The sequence below is a fragment of the Podarcis gaigeae genome, assembly GCF_964106915.1.
Source record: "Podarcis gaigeae genome assembly, chromosome: 17".
Classification (NCBI taxonomy): Eukaryota; Metazoa; Chordata; class Lepidosauria; order Squamata; family Lacertidae; genus Podarcis; species Podarcis gaigeae.
In genome coordinates, this window is record NC_139694.1 from 34,538,335 (window position 1) to 34,556,730 (window position 18,396).

An 18,396-nucleotide genomic window follows, 5' to 3' on the forward strand; every position below is an offset into this window, starting at 1 on the left:
TGATCATTCTAGTGAACAGTGAACCAGAAGCTGGTTCAAAAAAAGATGCCACCCAAGACAGCCCTATCATGAGGGGAAGTAGCATGTTTGGATGTCATAAAAGGCAGCAGAGTGGAACACAAGACAAATTTCACCCAGAGGGCATAATTTGCCATCCTCTTGCACAGCTTCAATGTAGATACACAGAAGTGTTTCATTTCCTAAGTCAGAGGTGGGGAACCTGTGTCCTTCCAAATGTTACTGGACTACACCTCCCATCATCCTGATCATTGGCCATGGTGGCTGAGTGTGATGGGAATTTGAGTCTCTCAACATCTGGAGGGACACAGATTCCCGATCTCAGCCATAAGTATAGCTTGCACAGAGAACTTATTTGTGGTTTTTGTCTCATTTTAAGAGGGGATGCTCTTGCTTAGATTTTCTGGCCCTTGATGCTACTTTCCCTACTTCATGGGTCTTGTTCTCTGAGACCAGCCTTCCGAAAGCACGCTTTACCTCATGGTGGATCTAACTGAAGATTGTGAAATGTGCCTGCTTTCTCTTCTGTGTGTCTTTAGACCCATTAGAATTCATTAGTTCTCACAGGAAACAATTCCTTAGTTCTTCATTAGAAACAATGGGAGGAAAAGAAATGGGATTGAGGTACTCCAGCTCTTGGACTGGCCTAATTCAGTCCCAGGTTTGGCATAATTCAGGCCTTTCCCTGGTCATCTCCCAGCATGTCCCCAAACCAGCCCTGACCTGCAAACCCCTTTTGGCCCTACCCTGCCATCTCTGGAGCACCAATGTTGGTAGGGCCAGGGCTGCGAAAGTTGGGGTGAGAAGGGGGAATCTAATGGCAGGTCTCTATACTGCTTCCATAGGATTTCAGTCAAACACCTGTAAAAAGATGTGTGGTTCTTATTTAAAAGAAGGCGCTGTGGGTTAAACCACAGAGCCTAGGGCTTGCCGATCAGAAGGTTGGCAGTTCGAATCCCTGCGACAGGGTGAGCTCCCGTTGCTTGGTCCCTGCTCCTGCCTACCTAGCAGTTCAAAAGCATGAAGTGCACGTAGATAAATAGGTACCACTCCAGAGGGAAGGTAAACAGCATTTCTGTGCGCTGCTCTGGTTTGCCAGAAGAGGCTTAGTCATGCTGGCCACATTACCTGGAAGCTGTATGCTGGCTTCCTCGGCCAATAAAGCGAGATGAGCTCCGCAACCCCAGAGTCATCTGCAACTGGACCTAATGGTCAGGGGTCCCTTTACCTAATAATATAGGCATGTTAGATGTTTGACTTTGGCATCAATACAGCCTTCTCTTGTATAACTTTGGGAGCCTGGGAGTGGGAAGAGAACGGACCCTCACATGGCTTATTAAGATGGTGCCCACCTCCCAAGCGTGGGTTGCACCATACGAACCATTCATTGAGAGAGATTGTGACGGTACCTGAACTATTCCCTTCAATAACTGCAAACAAAAGGGCTTGGAAGGCCCGTAACTTGGATTCCTGTTTCTTTGCAGGTCCAGTGGCTGTTGGATAACTATGAGACTGCAGAAGGTGTAAGCCTTCCACGGAGTACCTTGTATTGCCATTACCTCCTGCATTGCCAGGAGCAGAAACTGGAGCCAGTCAATGCAGCTTCCTTTGGCAAGCTCATCCGCTCAGTGTTTATGGGACTTCGCACACGCCGGCTTGGAACCAGGTAATTGAAAAATGACTTTCCCGTGGGCTGCATGGCAGCATCGCAGAGTAAAAATGTGAGGTGCCTAAGCTGCCAAGCATCTCTGCATCCCCTGGGAGCTTCAGGAATACAGTTATTGTCAGCACTAAAGCCCACCTTGTTTTCCCATTCACAAACCTCAGATTGAGCAGAGCATGGGGGAAGTGTGGGTGTGCTGTACAGGGTGGGGAGAGGTACATACAAAACCCACCCTTTCTCAGAGCAGTCGGAAGGTGCCAAATGTCTTCTAAAAGGGAGCTTGCTTCTTAATGCAGAGGCCTAATGCCTGGACTCACACTGATCTGATTTGCGCCATGCCAGTGAAGCTTTGTAATGGCCAAATGGGCAAAATCGTTTTTTATTATTTACATCTTCCTCCTGGTAACTACCAATAGGACATATGGGGAGGAGAAGTAAGAAAAGTCCCATTGCGCCAGCCGAAGTTCTTGGGTGGGCTTTCACTAGTGGCACTGATTTGTTGAATTTGGCCTGTTATGTACCTAAGGGTACCTTGATAGCATCTCTCTGTGTCTGGTGGTGTACCTTTTGTTGTGGTCCAAGGGGTTTGTTTATATGGAGGCTTATGTTTTCTCACTTCACTTTTTTTTCAGAGGAAACTCCAAATACCACTACTACGGGCTACGCATCAAAGCTAACTCCCCGTTGCTGCGGCTCATGGAGGATCAGCAACACTTGGCCATGAGGCAACAGCCCTTTTCTCAGAAGCAAAGGTAGGCAATAGTGCAGGGGAAGGACCGTAGTTTAGTAGCAGAGCACTTCCTTAGCAAACAGAAGGTCTGAGCATCAATTTCTGGTATCTTCAGGTAGGGCTGGGAGGAAGTCAGGACTGAAACCCTGGCAGATACAAAATATTATTACAGTTGCAAAGTGTACATATCAGCAAGGCAAACCAAGGACCATATAGCTCAAGCATTATATGAAAGAGTAGAGTGCTGTACGCAGGTCCCCAAAACTGGGGACCCTTGTAGTGCTATTATCCTCTTGGAACTGAGTAACTTCTTTGGTGAGATAGACATTCTTGAAGTTGTCCTCAGTGTGAAAAGTGACAACAGGACCTTGAAATGTTTTTGAATCTGCTGAAGAAGATTTTTCCATAACAGAATCTGAGGCAGCCCCTTCTCTCTGTATCCCATGCTCTTGACATAGGCACATACTGTGGATGTTACTGTGATGTGTTGTGCGCTGACTCTAAGTTGTTCTGTTTTATAGGCTCAAACCCATTCAGAAGATGGAGGGCATGACCAATGGAGTGGCTGTCGGGCAGCAGCAAGCCTCGGGGCTGTCTGACATCAGTGCCCAAGTACAACAGTACCAGCAATTCCTGGGTAAGGAGGACCACTCTTTTGCACATGGCAGAGTGAGGTCTTTGAGATGGAAGCAGAGGACATGCAACACAAGCTTCTACGTTCAGTTGTTAGGGTCCCATGTTTGATCACCTGGCTCACAGAAGATGACTTTTTTGGTGGGGATTCTGTGGCCCCGTGCCTGATGTGACTTGATACCTTAGACCAGGGGTCAGCAGACTTTTTCAGCAGGGGCCCGGTCCACTGTCCCTCAGACCTTGTGAGGGGCCAGACTATATTTGGGGGGGGATGAACAAATTCCTATGCCCCACAAATAACCCAGAGATGCATTTTAAATAAAAGAACACATTCTACTCCTGTAAAAACACGTTGATTCCCGGACCGTCCGTGGGCTGGATTTAGAAGGCGACTGGGCCAAATCCGGCCCCTGGGCCTTAGTTTGCCTACCCATGCTTTAGACAGTGTCTGTGTGGTAGGAACACCATCTCAGGGCCAAATATTGCGGAGAATCTGCATGTCCCAGGAAATGCAGCACTGGAATGAGATTTTTTCACATGGTAGGGTCACTGTATGTGGGAAATTCTTCACATGCATTACCACAACCCCTGCACTGAGTCCTCACTACAAGGAATTATTTTTGGGCGACAACCATTTTGTGTCCATGTTACATTTGAAACAGGTCTGTGTGGCTTAAGTGCTGACAGTCCCGCCCTTGTGGCCAAGGATAGAGTGGGCCATGGAAGCACAACTCCCCAGTCCCCTGAGAAGCTATAGATCCTGATCCAGATAAACCACCACCTTTTCGTTCAAACTTCAGCAGACAGTGTCAAGGTGGGGCTGCTCCCTGGGACCCAGGGTTGGGCCTGGAGGGCTGATGTCTCTCTCCTCCTCACAGATGCCTCTCGCAGCCTGCCTGACTTTGCAGAGATAGACCTACAAGGGAAGTCCCTCCCTGAGGGAATTGGAGCCGAAGATGTGAAGTCTTTCCAGTCGCTCTATCGAGAGCATTGCGAGGTACATCAGGAGAGCACATTGGAAAGGGAAATCTAGGCAGGGGTGGAGAGCCTCCGGTTCCTTGCCTGGCCCTGTTCCATACCCACCTTGAATGTTCTTGCTTGGATGGAATGTACCCCTGAACTATGGCAATGCCTCTTCCTTGCCTCCAGAGAGGGTGGAGTGATGGGTGTGTTTGCAGGGTAAGCGGGTGGATTGTACAAACAGCTTCTGTGTGACTGGAGTGTAGCCTTGGAACTCACTCCCCTTCCACATTTCCTTCCTCTCAACCTGCCCGCTAGTGGCAGGGAAGGTTGCCCATGAGGGTAAGTAAAGGGACCCCTGACCATTAGGTCCAGTCGTGGCCGACTCTGGGGTTGCAGCACTCATCTCACTTTATTGACCGAGGGAGCCGGCGTACAGCTTCCGGGTCATGTGGCCAGCATGACTAAGCCGCTTCTGGCGAACCAGAGCAGCACACGGAAATGCTGTTTACCTTCCCGCCAGAGTGGTACCTATTTATCTACTTGCACTCTGATGTGCTTTCGAACTGCTAGGTTGGCAGGACCAGGGACCGAGCAATGGGAGCTCACCCCATCGCGGGGATTCGTATCACCGAACTTCTGATCAGCAAGTCCTAGGCTCTGTGGTTTAACCCACAGCGCCACCCGCGTCCTGCCGATGAGGGACTGCAGCCCTAATGGGCTGAAAAAGGTTCCCCACTCCTGTGCTACAGTCCACTGGATGCAGTTGGAAAGTAGCAGGCTAATGTGCCTCCCAGGCAGGTGTGCATCAAATGGACCACCCTCTGCAGCCCCACATGCTTGCTTGTAGGCCTGGCATTGCTCTGGCTACTTCTAGGCAAAGCCATGTCAATGGAAGCAGAACCAAGCCAACAAGTCAGGCAGCACACCTTGCAGGCAGGTACTCAATCTGCATGGCACAGATGGAATAATTAGAGTTTTGCTTCAATAAGAAATAATTTGTATTGAGTCTGTCCGTGAATTCCATTTGAGCAGCCTTTATGCTCTATCTGCTCTCTGAAATATTCCCCTTGAGTATTAGCAGAGTATTGGCTTTGAATTCAGAAATGACAGAATGTGCTGGACAACTGGGTTGACTCTTTAAAGGCAGCCTATCATCTTGTTGATAGGAACAAATTAATTTAGCAGGGAGGGTCCTGCTGTCCCTGTTCCTTCCTGTCAGGTCTAAAATTAAATCATACAACTACTTCTCCTCCTCAGGCCATTGTTGATGTGATGGTAAACTTGCAATTCACACTGGTGGAGACACTCTGGAAGACTTTTTGGAGGTACAATTTGAACCAGCCCAGTGAAGCCACCCCCATCGATATGTGAGTCTTTGTTTTTGGGCATTTATATAAAAATGAACTACATGCTGTAGGGTGCTTTGCAAATTTATGATGCAGAGGCTGTCATTTCTGGACATCTGCAAGTGACTTCTGCTGAAAAGTACATGGGATTGGCTTTTTGCTAAGAAGTGCATCAGACCACTGAACACTAAGGACAGGTTCACTCTACTGTCTCCATGATCCAGGTCTGGGTGCAATTCTCAACTGTTTGAGCAACAAAATCACTTCCGTGTTTCCCCTGCTATATAGCACTTCAGTACTGTATTGTCTCTGCTCATCCCTTTAAGAAGGATATCACACTTACCACGGGTAGCCAGCCTGCGGCACAGACGCCACTATGCAGCAAGGGCTTGCAGCCTAGAGTCAGCCCAGCACTCAGTGGAGATTTAGGCATATATGCCTATGGGAGTAGAACAACAGTAAAAAGAACTCCACCAGTTTTGATTTAATCTAGGCATTCCCAGACTTTGCTGAATTGACATTCCATACCTGTATCAGCATCTCCCCAAGTTCCCTGCATCTTCCTCTGCCACCAATACCCAGATTATTTTCCCCAGCATCTCTTGGGTATAGTCTGCAGGCTCCTTTGATACAGAATCTGCCTCTGTATCAAAATGAATAGAGCAGTTCACTGCCCTGCAGGCCTGTTGATTCAGGCTGACAGAGGACTTGGGCTGGCATGGCCACATTAGGATATAAAGGCTCAATGTAGGGGTTGTAAATGGGACAGGAGGAAAATAAAACTGATAGGGGGAAGAATAACAACTTGTTAATGAACTTCTTATAACAGGAAATGTGAACCTTTGCAGGGGAACCAAAATAGGAAGTTGTTTTCCCATCTTAACTGCCTAGCATCTTATCTCCACCTTTGCCCCGCAGGCCCTTAAACATCTAGTATCCAAAATCTATTTGCTGTTCCTGGGGAAAGGCTGCTGGCATAGCTGATGGGTCTTGATAATCTGTGTTGTGGCTTGGTGATGGTGCTCTTTAACCAGGTGTCTCTGTTTCATATTTAGACAAGACGAAGCAGAGAAGCGTCTCCCAAAGAGCTGCTTGGTGACACTGTCCAAGTACGAGCCTGTCCTCAAATGGACAAAGGACTGTGACAACTTGCTGTACCAGGGGCTGGTAGAGGTCCTGATTCCAGAAGTGCTCCGGCCCATTCCGAGTAAGCTCATCCTGCCCAGCTCATATCTGAGGCCTGCAAGAGGCTGCCCCAGGCCTGGGGCCACAGCCAATACCAATGCTGAAATCAGGATGCTTCAGCTGCTGGTGGGGCTCTGTCAGGTGCTCCTGCCCTGTTCCATAGTGGGCTGGGTGATCGGCCTCATGTGCAGGTTTGGGTAGGAAGCCTCTTTGGCCTGAGGTGGAGGCATTTAAGCCACCCCCTGAGTGCCGTGTGGCCCTTGGTCTTATTCTCTACTACCCCCATGAACAGAGGACTGTCAACCATCTTGAAACAGGCCATGCTAATGTTACATCCTTCCCCAGGTGCCTTGACGCAAGCAATCCGAAATTTTGCAAAAAGTTTGGAGAGCTGGCTGACGAATGCCATGATGAATATTCCAGAAGAGATGGTCCGCGTTAAGGTGAGCCAGATGTGGGAAGCTGTGGGGTTCTGTTGGTCCTGGCTTCCCATTTTTCTGAGACTAGGAGGTCTTAAGGCTGTGCTTTCTGGAGCCTTTGGTCTGTGTTGCGGCAGATCAGTATACAACTATCAAGTCACCTTGGGTGAGGTTTTCTGCCTCTGCACCAGTGACCAGAACTTGATGCCACAGTTGGCTCTTTTCAGCAGTTGGAGCCACTCCTCCCCCACCCCGCTTCCTAGTGGGGGTGGCAACAGAACAAACTCCTAGCTCCTCAGTTTGGGGCAGATGGGAAACATATGCTACTGTGTTTTGTCTCTCAGGTTGCAGCAGCAAGTGCCTTTGCCCAGACGCTGCGGCGTTACACCTCCCTGAACCACCTTGCCCAGGCTGCCCGGGCTGTTTTACAGAACACTGCCCAAATCAATCAGATGCTGAGTGATCTCAACAGGGTGGATTTTACTAATGTCCAGGTAACAACCTCCACACTTCTGCCACTGTTTTCTTCCTCTCCCATTTTGAATCCAGGAGCTGCAAATTATCTTCCTATTGACTGGTCTCATTTAACCCCAAAGCCTTATTTGGCATTCGGAGTGGTCAAAATAAGAGTTGTGTCAGACCCAGGCCTTACAGTTTATTTGCTAGGCCCATCTGCTTCAACATAGGACTTACTCATAGTGGCACATATGTGCTGGGAGCCCACAGGTAGGACACAAAAAGAAGGACCCTTCCTATGGATTGTTCCCAGAATTTGGTCCTTGGAGGATAGTTGATTTCCGTTTGATGGCTAATGGCTGTTGATGGACCTGTTCTTATTGAATATGTTTAAAAGCCTTCTAGATGTTGCACATACGCATGAACACAGTGCTGGCGCCCCTTTTTCTTGTGCTCCCAGAAAAAGCAGATTTGGAAGCAGTGTGTGATGAGAAGCAGTGGGGGGGGGCTGCTTCATCCTTAACCCACGTCTTTGCTTCAGATTCTCTCCCCTGCCCCCCACTTAACAGCACATTTGTATTCATATAACTGGAGTAGGGATGGGGTACTTGTGCTTCAGATGCTGCTGAACTACAATGCCCAGCATCCCTGACCATTGGTCATGCTAGCTGGCACTGATGGGAATTGGAGTCCAACAATTCCCTGAACTAGGCATTACTGCAACTTGGCCCTAAACTAGTGACCACCACATCTTGTGACTGTGAGTTCCAGAAGATAATTATTACTTGTGAAAAAGTATGCTGATTAATTCTAGCAATGAACGTATCTTTTTAGTTGGGTGCCCAGTGATGACTTAGCAGGACAGTGAAATTATCTGGCTAAAACCGTGATGATTTTAGGTGGGCAGAAGTAAGCCAGCTCCCTTGCTGCAAACTGCTCCTCCTCCCCCTCTTTGGGCAGTCTGGACTCTGTGGGCTGTCTGGAGCTCCTTTTCATCCCATCCATTACAAGGGATTTGCCTTCATAGCCATTGACGGTATTTTGTTGGCATTTGAGACTCCACAGTACCAGATTTCCCTGGCCACTTTGATTCTACAGTTCATTTAAGTAGCTTCAGAGTGGGTCATTGGTTTACCCAATGGGGGAAGAGAAACCCCACTGGAGACGCCTTTCTTCCTCCTCTTGCTGCTCCACAGGAGCAGGCCTCATGGGTATGTCGGTGCGAGAATCGTGTGGTGGAGCGCCTTGAGCAGGACTTTAAGATGACTCTGCAGCAGCAGAACTCTCTGGAACAGTGGGCCGTGTGGCTGGATGGCGTGGTCAGCCAGGTCCTGAAGCCCTACCATGGCAGCCCCAGCTTCCCCAAAGCCGCCAAACTCTTTCTCCTCAAGTGGTCCTTCTACAGGTAAGTAGAAGGTGAGAAGCAGAGTGTTGGGCTTGGTTCTGGGCTCACACCTAGCTCAGCCATAGACTTTCCCCCTGCTGTTTAGCCATGCCTGTGAAACAGGGCGGTTTACGTGCCTTGTGATGCTGCCTGCAGATGCAGATTTAGGGCCGTGCAACTGGTTCTGCACTGGGTGCCGAGTCGGGGGGGGGGGGCTGCAGGGCGTTGCAACTATGGCGTAGTGCACACACAGAATGGAAGATTGGGGGGGAGTTGGCCTCACACAGGGCACTGAAAAGTCCTTCCCAGCTGCCTGCATGGTAACTGCAGCATTGGGTTCCTTCTTTCTCCAGCTCTATGGTGATTCGGGATCTGACCCTGCGGAGCGCGGCCAGTTTTGGCTCCTTCCATCTCATCCGCCTCCTCTATGACGAATACATGTACTACCTGATAGAGCACCGTGTGGCCCAGGCCAAGGGAGAGACTCCCATTGCTGTCATGGGAGAGGTAGGTGTTATGGGCTTTGGACTTGAGGTTGGAAAATCTTGCTTAAAGACATGCCCTTGGCTGGGATGTCAGAATCAAGAATCTTCCCCCCGTTGACACCAGGGAGCTTTTGGACATATGAAGCTGCTTTATATTTATTTGTCAAATCATTGATCCATCTTGGTCAATAATGCCTCTCTGGTAGTAATTTTTATGAATCTCTAGTCTCCTCTTCCAACCCAATCTTAAGATTCTGCTAACTGGCAGGTCAAGGATTAAATCTTGGACCTTTTGTATGTGCTCTAGTGCTGAGCTACAGAAATGTTGAAACTGTGCCTCTGTTTGTATGCAGAGCCCAACGTGTTTAGTTTAAGACTGTGGTCCACACACTAGCATGATACACTTTCGCTTGCCCAGTGCTTACCAGTGAGTGAGGAGCCATGCCTAATCCAAGACTTGCCAGCCATGTTCCATTAGCTGGTAGATGCTTGTGTGTGGAGGTCAATAAATCAGCAAAATGCAAACAAGAAGTGCCCCACCACCACCTCCAATTTTTAGGCCACAGAGAGCTCATTGCCATGTTCTGGAGAGGGGGGTGGGTCTCTGGACTGTTTCCCCCCTATCCCAGATCTCTGCCTGCGAAAAAGAGCAGGGCCCACCAGCATAGAAGGGCTGTGTGAGGTAGCGTTAGGCTACAGGCAGGGTAGTCTATAATGTGGGAAAGATCCTTATGTATGTTTTCTTTGTTTCTTTTTAAGTTTGCAAACCTGACGAGCTCCTTGAACCCCTTGGATCCGGATAAAGGTATCGCCCAGCCCCTCGGGAGGCCAAACACTTAGGCTTTGTCAGAGATAGATGTTAGAGACTTTGGGGCCATTACTCTCCCTCCCACTTACAATGTGTGAAGCGGTAGTGCTCTTACCATTTGTCAAGTATGAAAGGGAAACTGAAGGAGGGAGGTTACCTGAGGCTATTCACTGAATTCTAGAGCTGAGCCAGCATTGGAGCCTATATTTTGCAGCTCTGAAGCATGTTGGCTGCCTAGACTATAAAGATAAAGGGACGCCTGACCGTTAGGTCCAGTCGTGGCCGACTCTGGGGTTGCGGCGCTCATCTCGCTTTACTGGCCAAAGGAGCCGGCGTACAGCTTCCGGGTCATGTGGCCAGCATGACTAAGCCACTTCTGGCGAACCAGAGCAGCGCACGGAAACACCGTTTACCTTCCCGCCTGGAGTGGTACCTATTTATCTACTTGCACTTTGACGTGCTTTCGAACTGCTAGGTTGACAGGAGCCTAGACTATACATCTTCATTATTACTTTGGATTTATTAACCACCCTTCATTGAGGGGAGGGGTCACAACCATTTAAAATACAATATTAAAAAGTTTAAAACAAATTACATAGAGAGATAAAGAGACAAGTTTGATTATGGCAGTGTCCTTTGGTTTGCTTGTGGCTGCCCTCTTTTTCTGGGATATCTTACAGTACTGCTTAGGTCTTTCTGCTCTCCTGGATGTAAGACCAGAACACAGAATGAAATCAAGGGCTCATTAGCTGGCTTCAAGCTCGGTGAAGCTATGAATTCGAAATGACCGTGGTCCCATTTCATTCTCTTTACTTCAATTTTTCCCCCACCTGTAAGATGGGAATGATAGCAAACCCCTGTGTATGGTTAGAAGTGAAGAAGTAGTAGATATAAAGCAGGGACATGAGGCCCTTGACCTATTTTTTTTTTAAAAAAACGCCCTCTATAAGTCCTCAGTTCAGACCTGGCAAGAACAGTCTTCTAGGTGAGGAAGAAGAGGGAGGCAAAAGGAGAAAGGTGGGTGGCAGAAGATGCGGCTTCATCCACTTTTGATGCTGGCCTCAACAACATGTGCCCTGAGGGAAGGTGATCCTCAAACAAACAAAAAACGTGTAAGAGAGAGAGGGAGAAAGGAAGGGGACGCTCAGTTGGAAAGGGACTGGTTGTGTTACAAGCTGTCCCTGGAGCTGTGAAGGGTGCTTTTACATCATCACCTGTTCATTTAATGCCAGTTGCTAGCAAAGTACCAGCTGCTGGGAATCACTGGTAGAGAGTGTGTTGCTGTGCTAAAGTCCCATTTGCAGTCTTCCCACATGCAGTACAATACTCTCCCCTGTCCCCAAGTTCTCTGGCCTGAGGAAGAAGACTTGGGCAAAGTCAGTGGTAGCAACAGACACTTTAATATATGTATTTAAGACGTATTACATTTGCTGGATAAGACTGAAGGTCTAATCCAACATTATATCTTGAATGGAGCCTTCCAGGTGCCTCTCAGAAACTCTTATAAAAGGCAAGTAGGTGATGGGCCTTAACTGTTGGTAGGTGATATTTATATTAATATTTCCCCTCTGAGCATGGGGGCTCTATTTAGATGTCATGGCTAATACCTGGATTTTACTTAGGCTTCCAAGTTGATAGCTGATGACTGTCTAGTTCCCTGCTGTTCTTTGTCAGCTGGACCTGAGGGGAGGTACCCAGGCTGTGGTTTGAAAAAGACATCTCTGAAGATTGAGGGGACAAAATAGGCTGGTGCTTGCATTGTATCAGTCCTCAGGTTCTTTCAACCAGGCTGCAAGTCTCAGGATTGCTGTAACGATCTCTCTTTCTAAATCAGATGAGGAAGAGGAAGAGGAAGACGAGAGTGATGAAGAAATGCCCCAAGAATTATCTCTCAGCTCCAACGAGTCCAGCAGCTTAACAGCAGAGTCTATGGAGCCACCTTCGAAGCTGGCACGGACAGACTCCCGGGGCATCTTTGTACAAGCACTGCCCTCCAGTTAAAAAGCAGCACAGGAGGGACTGACTGCCAAGTGGCCGGCAGGAGGCCAGGATGCACCTTGCGCTGCGTTGCGCTGCCCTGCGATAAAGATGAGCTGTTCCCTATCTCCAAGTGGTATGCAACGCGCTTTCATTTCACACCTCTCCGTCTCACCTATAGCCCAGTGTAGCCCAAGCAAGCCTCCAGTTAGGAGCACTCACCCCAACAGCCTTCCCAGCCCCTAGCAGCACCAAAGGGGCTGGTTTGGGCGACTTGGGCTGGTTTCTGCCTCATTCCAGCTGCTGCTCTGATAACCTGGGTTCCCTGGAAGTTGGCTTAGCCCTTCTGCCCCATGCCCCTCATCCATGGCTGCTTTCCACTGTCAGTTGGAGGGGGTGCTTGCCCAGGCACAAGTCCCAGCCCCCACGGTCTCCGCTCCCAGAGCAGTGAGTGCTATTCAGTTATTAAACTGGGGTAGGTTCACCTGGGGTCCAGCCATTACTGTCTTTTGGCAAGGACTAGGCTCTGCACAGTATCTAGTAACCCTACGTTTCTTTATATGGGTAGCCAGATGAGTCACAGAGATGGCTGCCTGGGAAGTGGCACTCCAACTGCTTCCTCAGATCAGGCTGAATATCACTAGATGATGGGGAACTTTTCCTGTGTCTGCCTGGGAGTTTCTGTTGTTCCTGGGCATCTGCCTTAGTTTTGTACTTCTGGAGGCTGTTGGGCTCATGGTTTGAGCATCAAGGAACTTGAAGAGTGGTCAGTGCTTGGGTTTAGAACTCCCAGCAACAAGAATTGTGCCTGTTTTGGGGTGAGGTGCTGTGCTGTATTCATCCCATAGCTTCAACATGGATCCTGGGTTACTCTTTCCTGTGTTCTATGACAGTGGCTAAATGCAACAATGGGTTTTCTCAAGTGTGGTGTGTGCTACTGGACTTTGGACTGCCTCAAGCTAATGGATGTGTGAGATGATACTTTGAAGAGGGCAGCATGTACCTGTACTGTCACAATGGTATCCAAGCTCCCATTTGCCACGGACATGTGCCTAATAACCACATGCATGTGTGGGCATGCACCACATGCTGTACTCTCTTGGTAGCCCAGTCAGACCTTAACTGCTTGCAGACTTCTTGCAGCAGGCAGGGTCTCATTAGAAGAGGAGCTGCATCGTTGCAGTATTACGGTCTACAGTAGGTGGCCCTGGCTCTATGCCTGACAATTTCTGGTTTTTAATATAACTAATTCTCATTTTTCCAGCTGCTTAGAAGTTGTCCAGGGCTTATTGCTCTGAGCAACTCCTTCCATCCAACCCATTGCTTAGCTTGATTTCTGTCCTACCCCCCCCCCCCCTTTTCATTCTCAATAAGCATGTCTGAATTTACAGATAATTCTTTCATAACATGCAATTGAACTCTCGCTGCAAAACTCATAGGATTCTCCCACTTCTGTACTCCTGCTGCTACATTTGGGTGCAGAGAAGGCATGAAGCAGCTGTGTTCTCAGATGCTATACTGTTCCTGATTAGCTTTATTGTATGCAGTTTTAAGCTGATTAGTGCTGCTGCTGGTGACTGGCCAGAAATTTGTCTCTCTGGGCAGATTTGATTATCCGTTGTGACAAGTCAGGAAGCTCTACTTGTTGTTAACCCAAAGTCAGGCTAAGTGATCCCTTTAAATCAGGGATGGGGAATGTGGCCTTTGAGATGTTGGACTCTGAACCCCCATCATCTCTGACCTCTGGCTATGCTATCTGGGGCTGGTGGAAGTTCAGCAGCATCTGGAGAGCCAAAGGTTCCCCCATCCCTGCTTTAGTGTCTTGAGTAGGAATGGGAATGCAATACTAGTAGGATCTTTGAGTCAGTGTCCTTTGCACTGGACTCCTGGTACAGCTGTGACAAAATGGTGTCGCATTTCAGCCACGCCAGATAATTAGCTGCACTAATTATAAAATTCTCCAGTGCTGGGCTTCTCGGCATGCAAAATGGTGGCATAAACAGTACCGCCTTCTGCCAGACATGGCTAACTCACCTGTCTGTGTTAAGCGTCTGACCATTATGCAAGGCTAGCTTTTCAATGCGATCAACAGTGGCAGACAAATACTTAGCTTTTGCAGGTGTGGAGGGCGGGGTGTGGGTGGGGCAGACCTTCCATTAACCAAGTAACGGGGTCTGGATACATTGATTCCACTTACGGTTTTATTATGGCTGTCACAATGCATAGGATAGGGTTAGTCAGTCCTCTTGTGAGCGCTTGGAGGCCAAAGTCTGCTTGATACACTGCAGTCAGGTCGGATTCAGTGTAGGAGCTACTACAACCAGTGTAACCGTGGTACAAAGTACGCTTTTATCTCAGCCTATATCCACGCTAACAGTCCACCATCAGCCACATTGCAGCATAATTAGGCTACAAAATTTGGGTGGTAATCATGTGGTTGCAACCTACTTGATTACACTGGTCCTGTGATAGGAAAGGTCAAAGGCAAAGCAAACTGAAGTACTTGGGAGGGTAGAGATCACTGCAGAACTTATCTCCAATTGACACTGTAAACGCTAGCTTCTTCCTCCCCTTACAAGCCGTAGTTGGAAGAGTTCGTAGGCTCAGAGCTTACAACAGTGGGTTTGTCCTTACCCATTACAGTTGCTTGTAGCAAGGCATGAAGACTGTCCAGGAAAGGTGCAGCCGCTGTTCGTTATCTTTGTGTGTTGACCTACCCGGGTCTGGAAGGTGGGATTCAACAAACATTTTGCTTGTATGAAAACCCTTTGCTAATTGCTGACTTTCAGCAGAGACTTTTCAGGCACTAGCATCACCCACTCCAGGAATCCAAATCATAGTGGTTGATGCTGCACTCCTGTTTCCTATAAAACACCTCTATCTAGGGTAGCAAAAGGAAAGATCTGGGGGCCTTTAAGTTAAGGGTGTGCACCAAAGCAAGTGGTCGAGGAGAAAACTCTCAGGACCATCCTTGTAGTCCCTCTGTTCCTTGAAACCTTTCTCCTTACCAATAGATACTTCATGTAAATCTTTTAACCCTCGTCGTCATATAAAGGTGCTCATAAAGGGTGGCATAGGAATTTAAGTAATTAATAATAATAGTTGGTAGTCCAATAAGACTGAGATTTGAGGCTTTCAGGCAGTGGCGGAGCTTTATGCCCCATTACCTGGGGGTGGGCGGAGAGCAGGCAGAGGCGGTGCGCTCCCCCCCGCACGCCTCTTCTTCCGCCAGTGCTTTCCGGTTCTTCTCTTTTCTGGTTTGTCCAAATTCTCCATGTAAAAGAAATTGGTTTACTGAAGCTACCTGCCTCACAGCAGAAACCAGAGAATCCCATTGTTCTAGCCACTACCATCGTATTCCCAACCTCAGCCAAATAGGCTGGTGGCAGCTCTTAGCTGCACCCAATTATATTAAGCTGCTGTAATTACCTAGAGCACAGCACCTCAGTATCACTCCCATCATGTAAATGTGCCAGCTTGCTTAGAGGCACGTGGGTTTTACAAGTACCAGGATTGTAGGCAGGCTTTCTGGTCCTTCTAGCGAGATATCCCCTCTGCAGTTGTTGCAGCAGAGCAAGTGCATAGTGTGCTAAATAGGAACTTACCCCACCCCCTGTAGTCCCAATTAAAGTGCAATCAGTCAGTCTAGTCTAGAGAAGGGCTACTTAGGAGAGTTGCCCAGCTTGTGGGCCAGCAAATTTCTCCTTGAAGTGATTGACTATAGGAAAAACACAGGTGCCAAAACTTTTGCTTTGCTCCTGTAGCAGAATGCTACCTTGAAGGGAGATATTTGCACAAAGCACCTCTTCATTATTTTGAACTACAGCAAGTAGGATGCAGGTGATAGAGGCATATTTCTTTCCTCACCGGGGGCTTCATAGCCATTTCCCACTTTGCAGAAATAAGCACTTGCCCTGTCAGAGAAGCACCTTATTTATCATACCTGCCTCTTCTGCTGCTTTTACTAACAATTCACAGCAAAGCAGTGTGTTCAAATGTTTCTGGTTATGCATGCTGATTAACTTCACTGTCAGGCATGTGAACATACCCACACACCTGACAAAGCAAGATACACCCATCAGAGAATAAAGGTTCGTACTCCATCAGGCATATAAACCAGTGATCTGAAAGGGACAGGCTGTAAATCAAGGTTCCAAGTAATGAGACTCATCTGTTCCAGCATTCCCCTAGTTCCTGCTCTCTGAAATGTATGCAGATTGGCTTTTAGCTTTAGAAAAGTCCTAACTTTGATATGGAAAATGGATCATGTTTTTTGCAAAAACCTTGCTTCTGTAAGCTAGCTATTCCCCTCTTTGAACTGTGCAGAATGCTGGATCTACCAATCACGCAGGACTCAACAACATGAATGAGCTTACCTTTTTATTCAGTTGCTGCCTTACACAATGCCAACACCCATTCCCTCCGAACCAAGATTCTCTCTGTCCACCAAGATGATTAGCTGCAGAGCAGCTAAGGAGAGTTATCAGTCAGCAGGTTCAACTAAGTCTGGATGCTCCAGACTGCAGAAATACTTGCTAGATGAGAACACCGCATTCAGTTTTTAAAAGAAACCAGTCCTCTGTTCCCTCTGTGCTAGTAACTAAGCAAACAGGTTTGGTTACTTCCTACTCTAAAGAAAGTAATCACTCTTCTGGTTTGTAACTGAATATTAGATATTCTAGTTTTAAACAGAAAAAAAATATCTGTGCTTTTATATGTAATTACTAATTCTTGTTCTAAAAACCACCTAAATATTGTGAGATTGGTGAAGATAAATTACTTGATATTTTTGGGTTTTTCAACCATCATGGCCTTATTTGTTCAATTTTCCAGTGTTTTAAACCTGTGATATAGATGTTTATTGCAAATCTACATATTGTATAAAATATATATTTTGTGTCAATCTTTTGTGCAGCAGCAGCTTTAGCTGCACTATAGACTTCAAGTGGAGTTTGAAGAGCTTTGTAGGTGTCCTGGGTCCATGAGATGGGCAGTGCCTGTGGTCAGATGATGTACGTGTGTGTAGTCTGGAGTGAAAAAGCTGTTTTCTACCTTTTGTAGTTCTTTCTTAAGAAATAAATTCAGCCGTGTTCTTTGCCTAGGATGCTGCTTGCTTACTCTTACCAAAATAAAAATTTACCTTCACTTTTAGTCCAGCTATACTAAACTAAGAGGACAACCTTGACTTGACATACTCTGCACAAACCTCGACTTGGCTAATAGGTAGGACACCCACTGCATATAAGCAGTAAACATTAGTTTTTATAGTTTACAGCCACTGCAAACCTGGCTATTTTAATTTCCAGGAAGCAAGTTCCCATCTAAAAAGCTTCCCCCTCTGCGTTTTAGAGTGGGAAGTGGAGAGATCTTTATCAGACCCATAGCAAGGAGGGGGGGGGGTTGATTAGCTCCTCCATGCTCCAGATTCTACTCAATACTCCCTCCTAGTGTCTATATTTTAAATATTGCATATTAATTGCCTGTTTCATCTAGCTTAGCCCTAGAACAGCCACTTTACAGGGAAGACGACATAAGATGAGCCTACCGGATCAGGCCAGTGGCCCATCTAGTCCAGTATCCTGTTCTCCCAGTGGCTGACCAGTTGCCTGTAGGGAACCCTCAAGAGGATTTGAGCACCAGAGCACTCTCCCCTCCTGTACTTTCCAGCAAGTGGTATTCTGCCTCCAGCTGGACAAACACAGAAGCAGATGAGGTCTTCTTATTTAAGAGTACTGTACCAGACACCTGTTTGGCTTACTTTTGCTATTTCCTAGTTGTTCACTGTCATGTAGCTGCTGCTGAAAGAGTCCTGTACCAGCTATATATGAAGAACAGCAATGCCAGAGCGGTCTACCAGCCAGCAGGAAAGAATTTCAAGCAATTTTTTTCCTCAAATAAGTCTTCTCAAATAGCAGTAATTTTATTCAAAGGCATTTCCAGCATGCTGCTATTTGACAGTTACAGTACTGTGAGGTATTCACACTTGTATAGGAGGAATTTCTATGAAATCCAGGGCACAAAATCTTCAAATTGCAACATTTTAGTGGTTTTGCTGGTAATGTGCTAATATCTGCTTTGCAGTGTAGGAAAAAATCTCAGCTTTGATTTCAAGTGAATACTGCTCAGGGGTGGGGGAGTAATGCCTCCCCACCCCCAATCCACCATGAATCTTGCCACTTTTCCCTTCTCCGATCTCTCCCCTCCCTCTTGAAAGCAGCAAACAAAATTGTGCCATAGTATGAGAAAGTAGAAGTTAATGGCAGACAGAATATGGTCAGAAGGTGCATGATACAATACAGCCTTGCTGAACCTGAGCAAGTCTGGGCATT

The 18,396-nt window shown here is 47.4% G+C and overlaps 1 protein-coding gene across 9 annotated transcripts in view; it reads left to right on the forward strand.

Moving 5' to 3' along the window:
• The window catches only part of RFX1 (regulatory factor X1), a 52,052-nt gene extending 34,883 nt beyond the window's left edge, over nt 1–17,169 (forward strand). For 8 of the 9 annotated variants that reach the window (XM_083718545.1, XM_083718540.1, XM_083718546.1 and 5 more), the window contains 12 exons: nt 1,503–1,684; nt 2,314–2,433; nt 2,933–3,048; nt 3,923–4,041; nt 5,265–5,374; nt 6,409–6,560; nt 6,884–6,981; nt 7,302–7,451; nt 8,610–8,818; nt 9,151–9,304; nt 10,042–10,087; nt 11,925–17,169. In XM_083718545.1, the coding sequence (XP_083574671.1) occupies nt 1,503–1,684; nt 2,314–2,433; nt 2,933–3,048; nt 3,923–4,041; nt 5,265–5,374; nt 6,409–6,560; nt 6,884–6,981; nt 7,302–7,451; nt 8,610–8,818; nt 9,151–9,304; nt 10,042–10,087; nt 11,925–12,091 (1,623 nt within the window). In that variant the 3' untranslated portion in view covers nt 12,092–17,169. The remainder of the gene's footprint in view (nt 1–1,502; nt 1,685–2,313; nt 2,434–2,932; nt 3,049–3,922; nt 4,042–5,264; nt 5,375–6,408; nt 6,561–6,883; nt 6,982–7,301; nt 7,452–8,609; nt 8,819–9,150; nt 9,305–10,041; nt 10,088–11,924) is intronic. The other variant, XR_014559324.1, reaches the window with a different exon arrangement.
• Nucleotides 17,170–18,396: the final 1,227 nt, after the last annotated feature.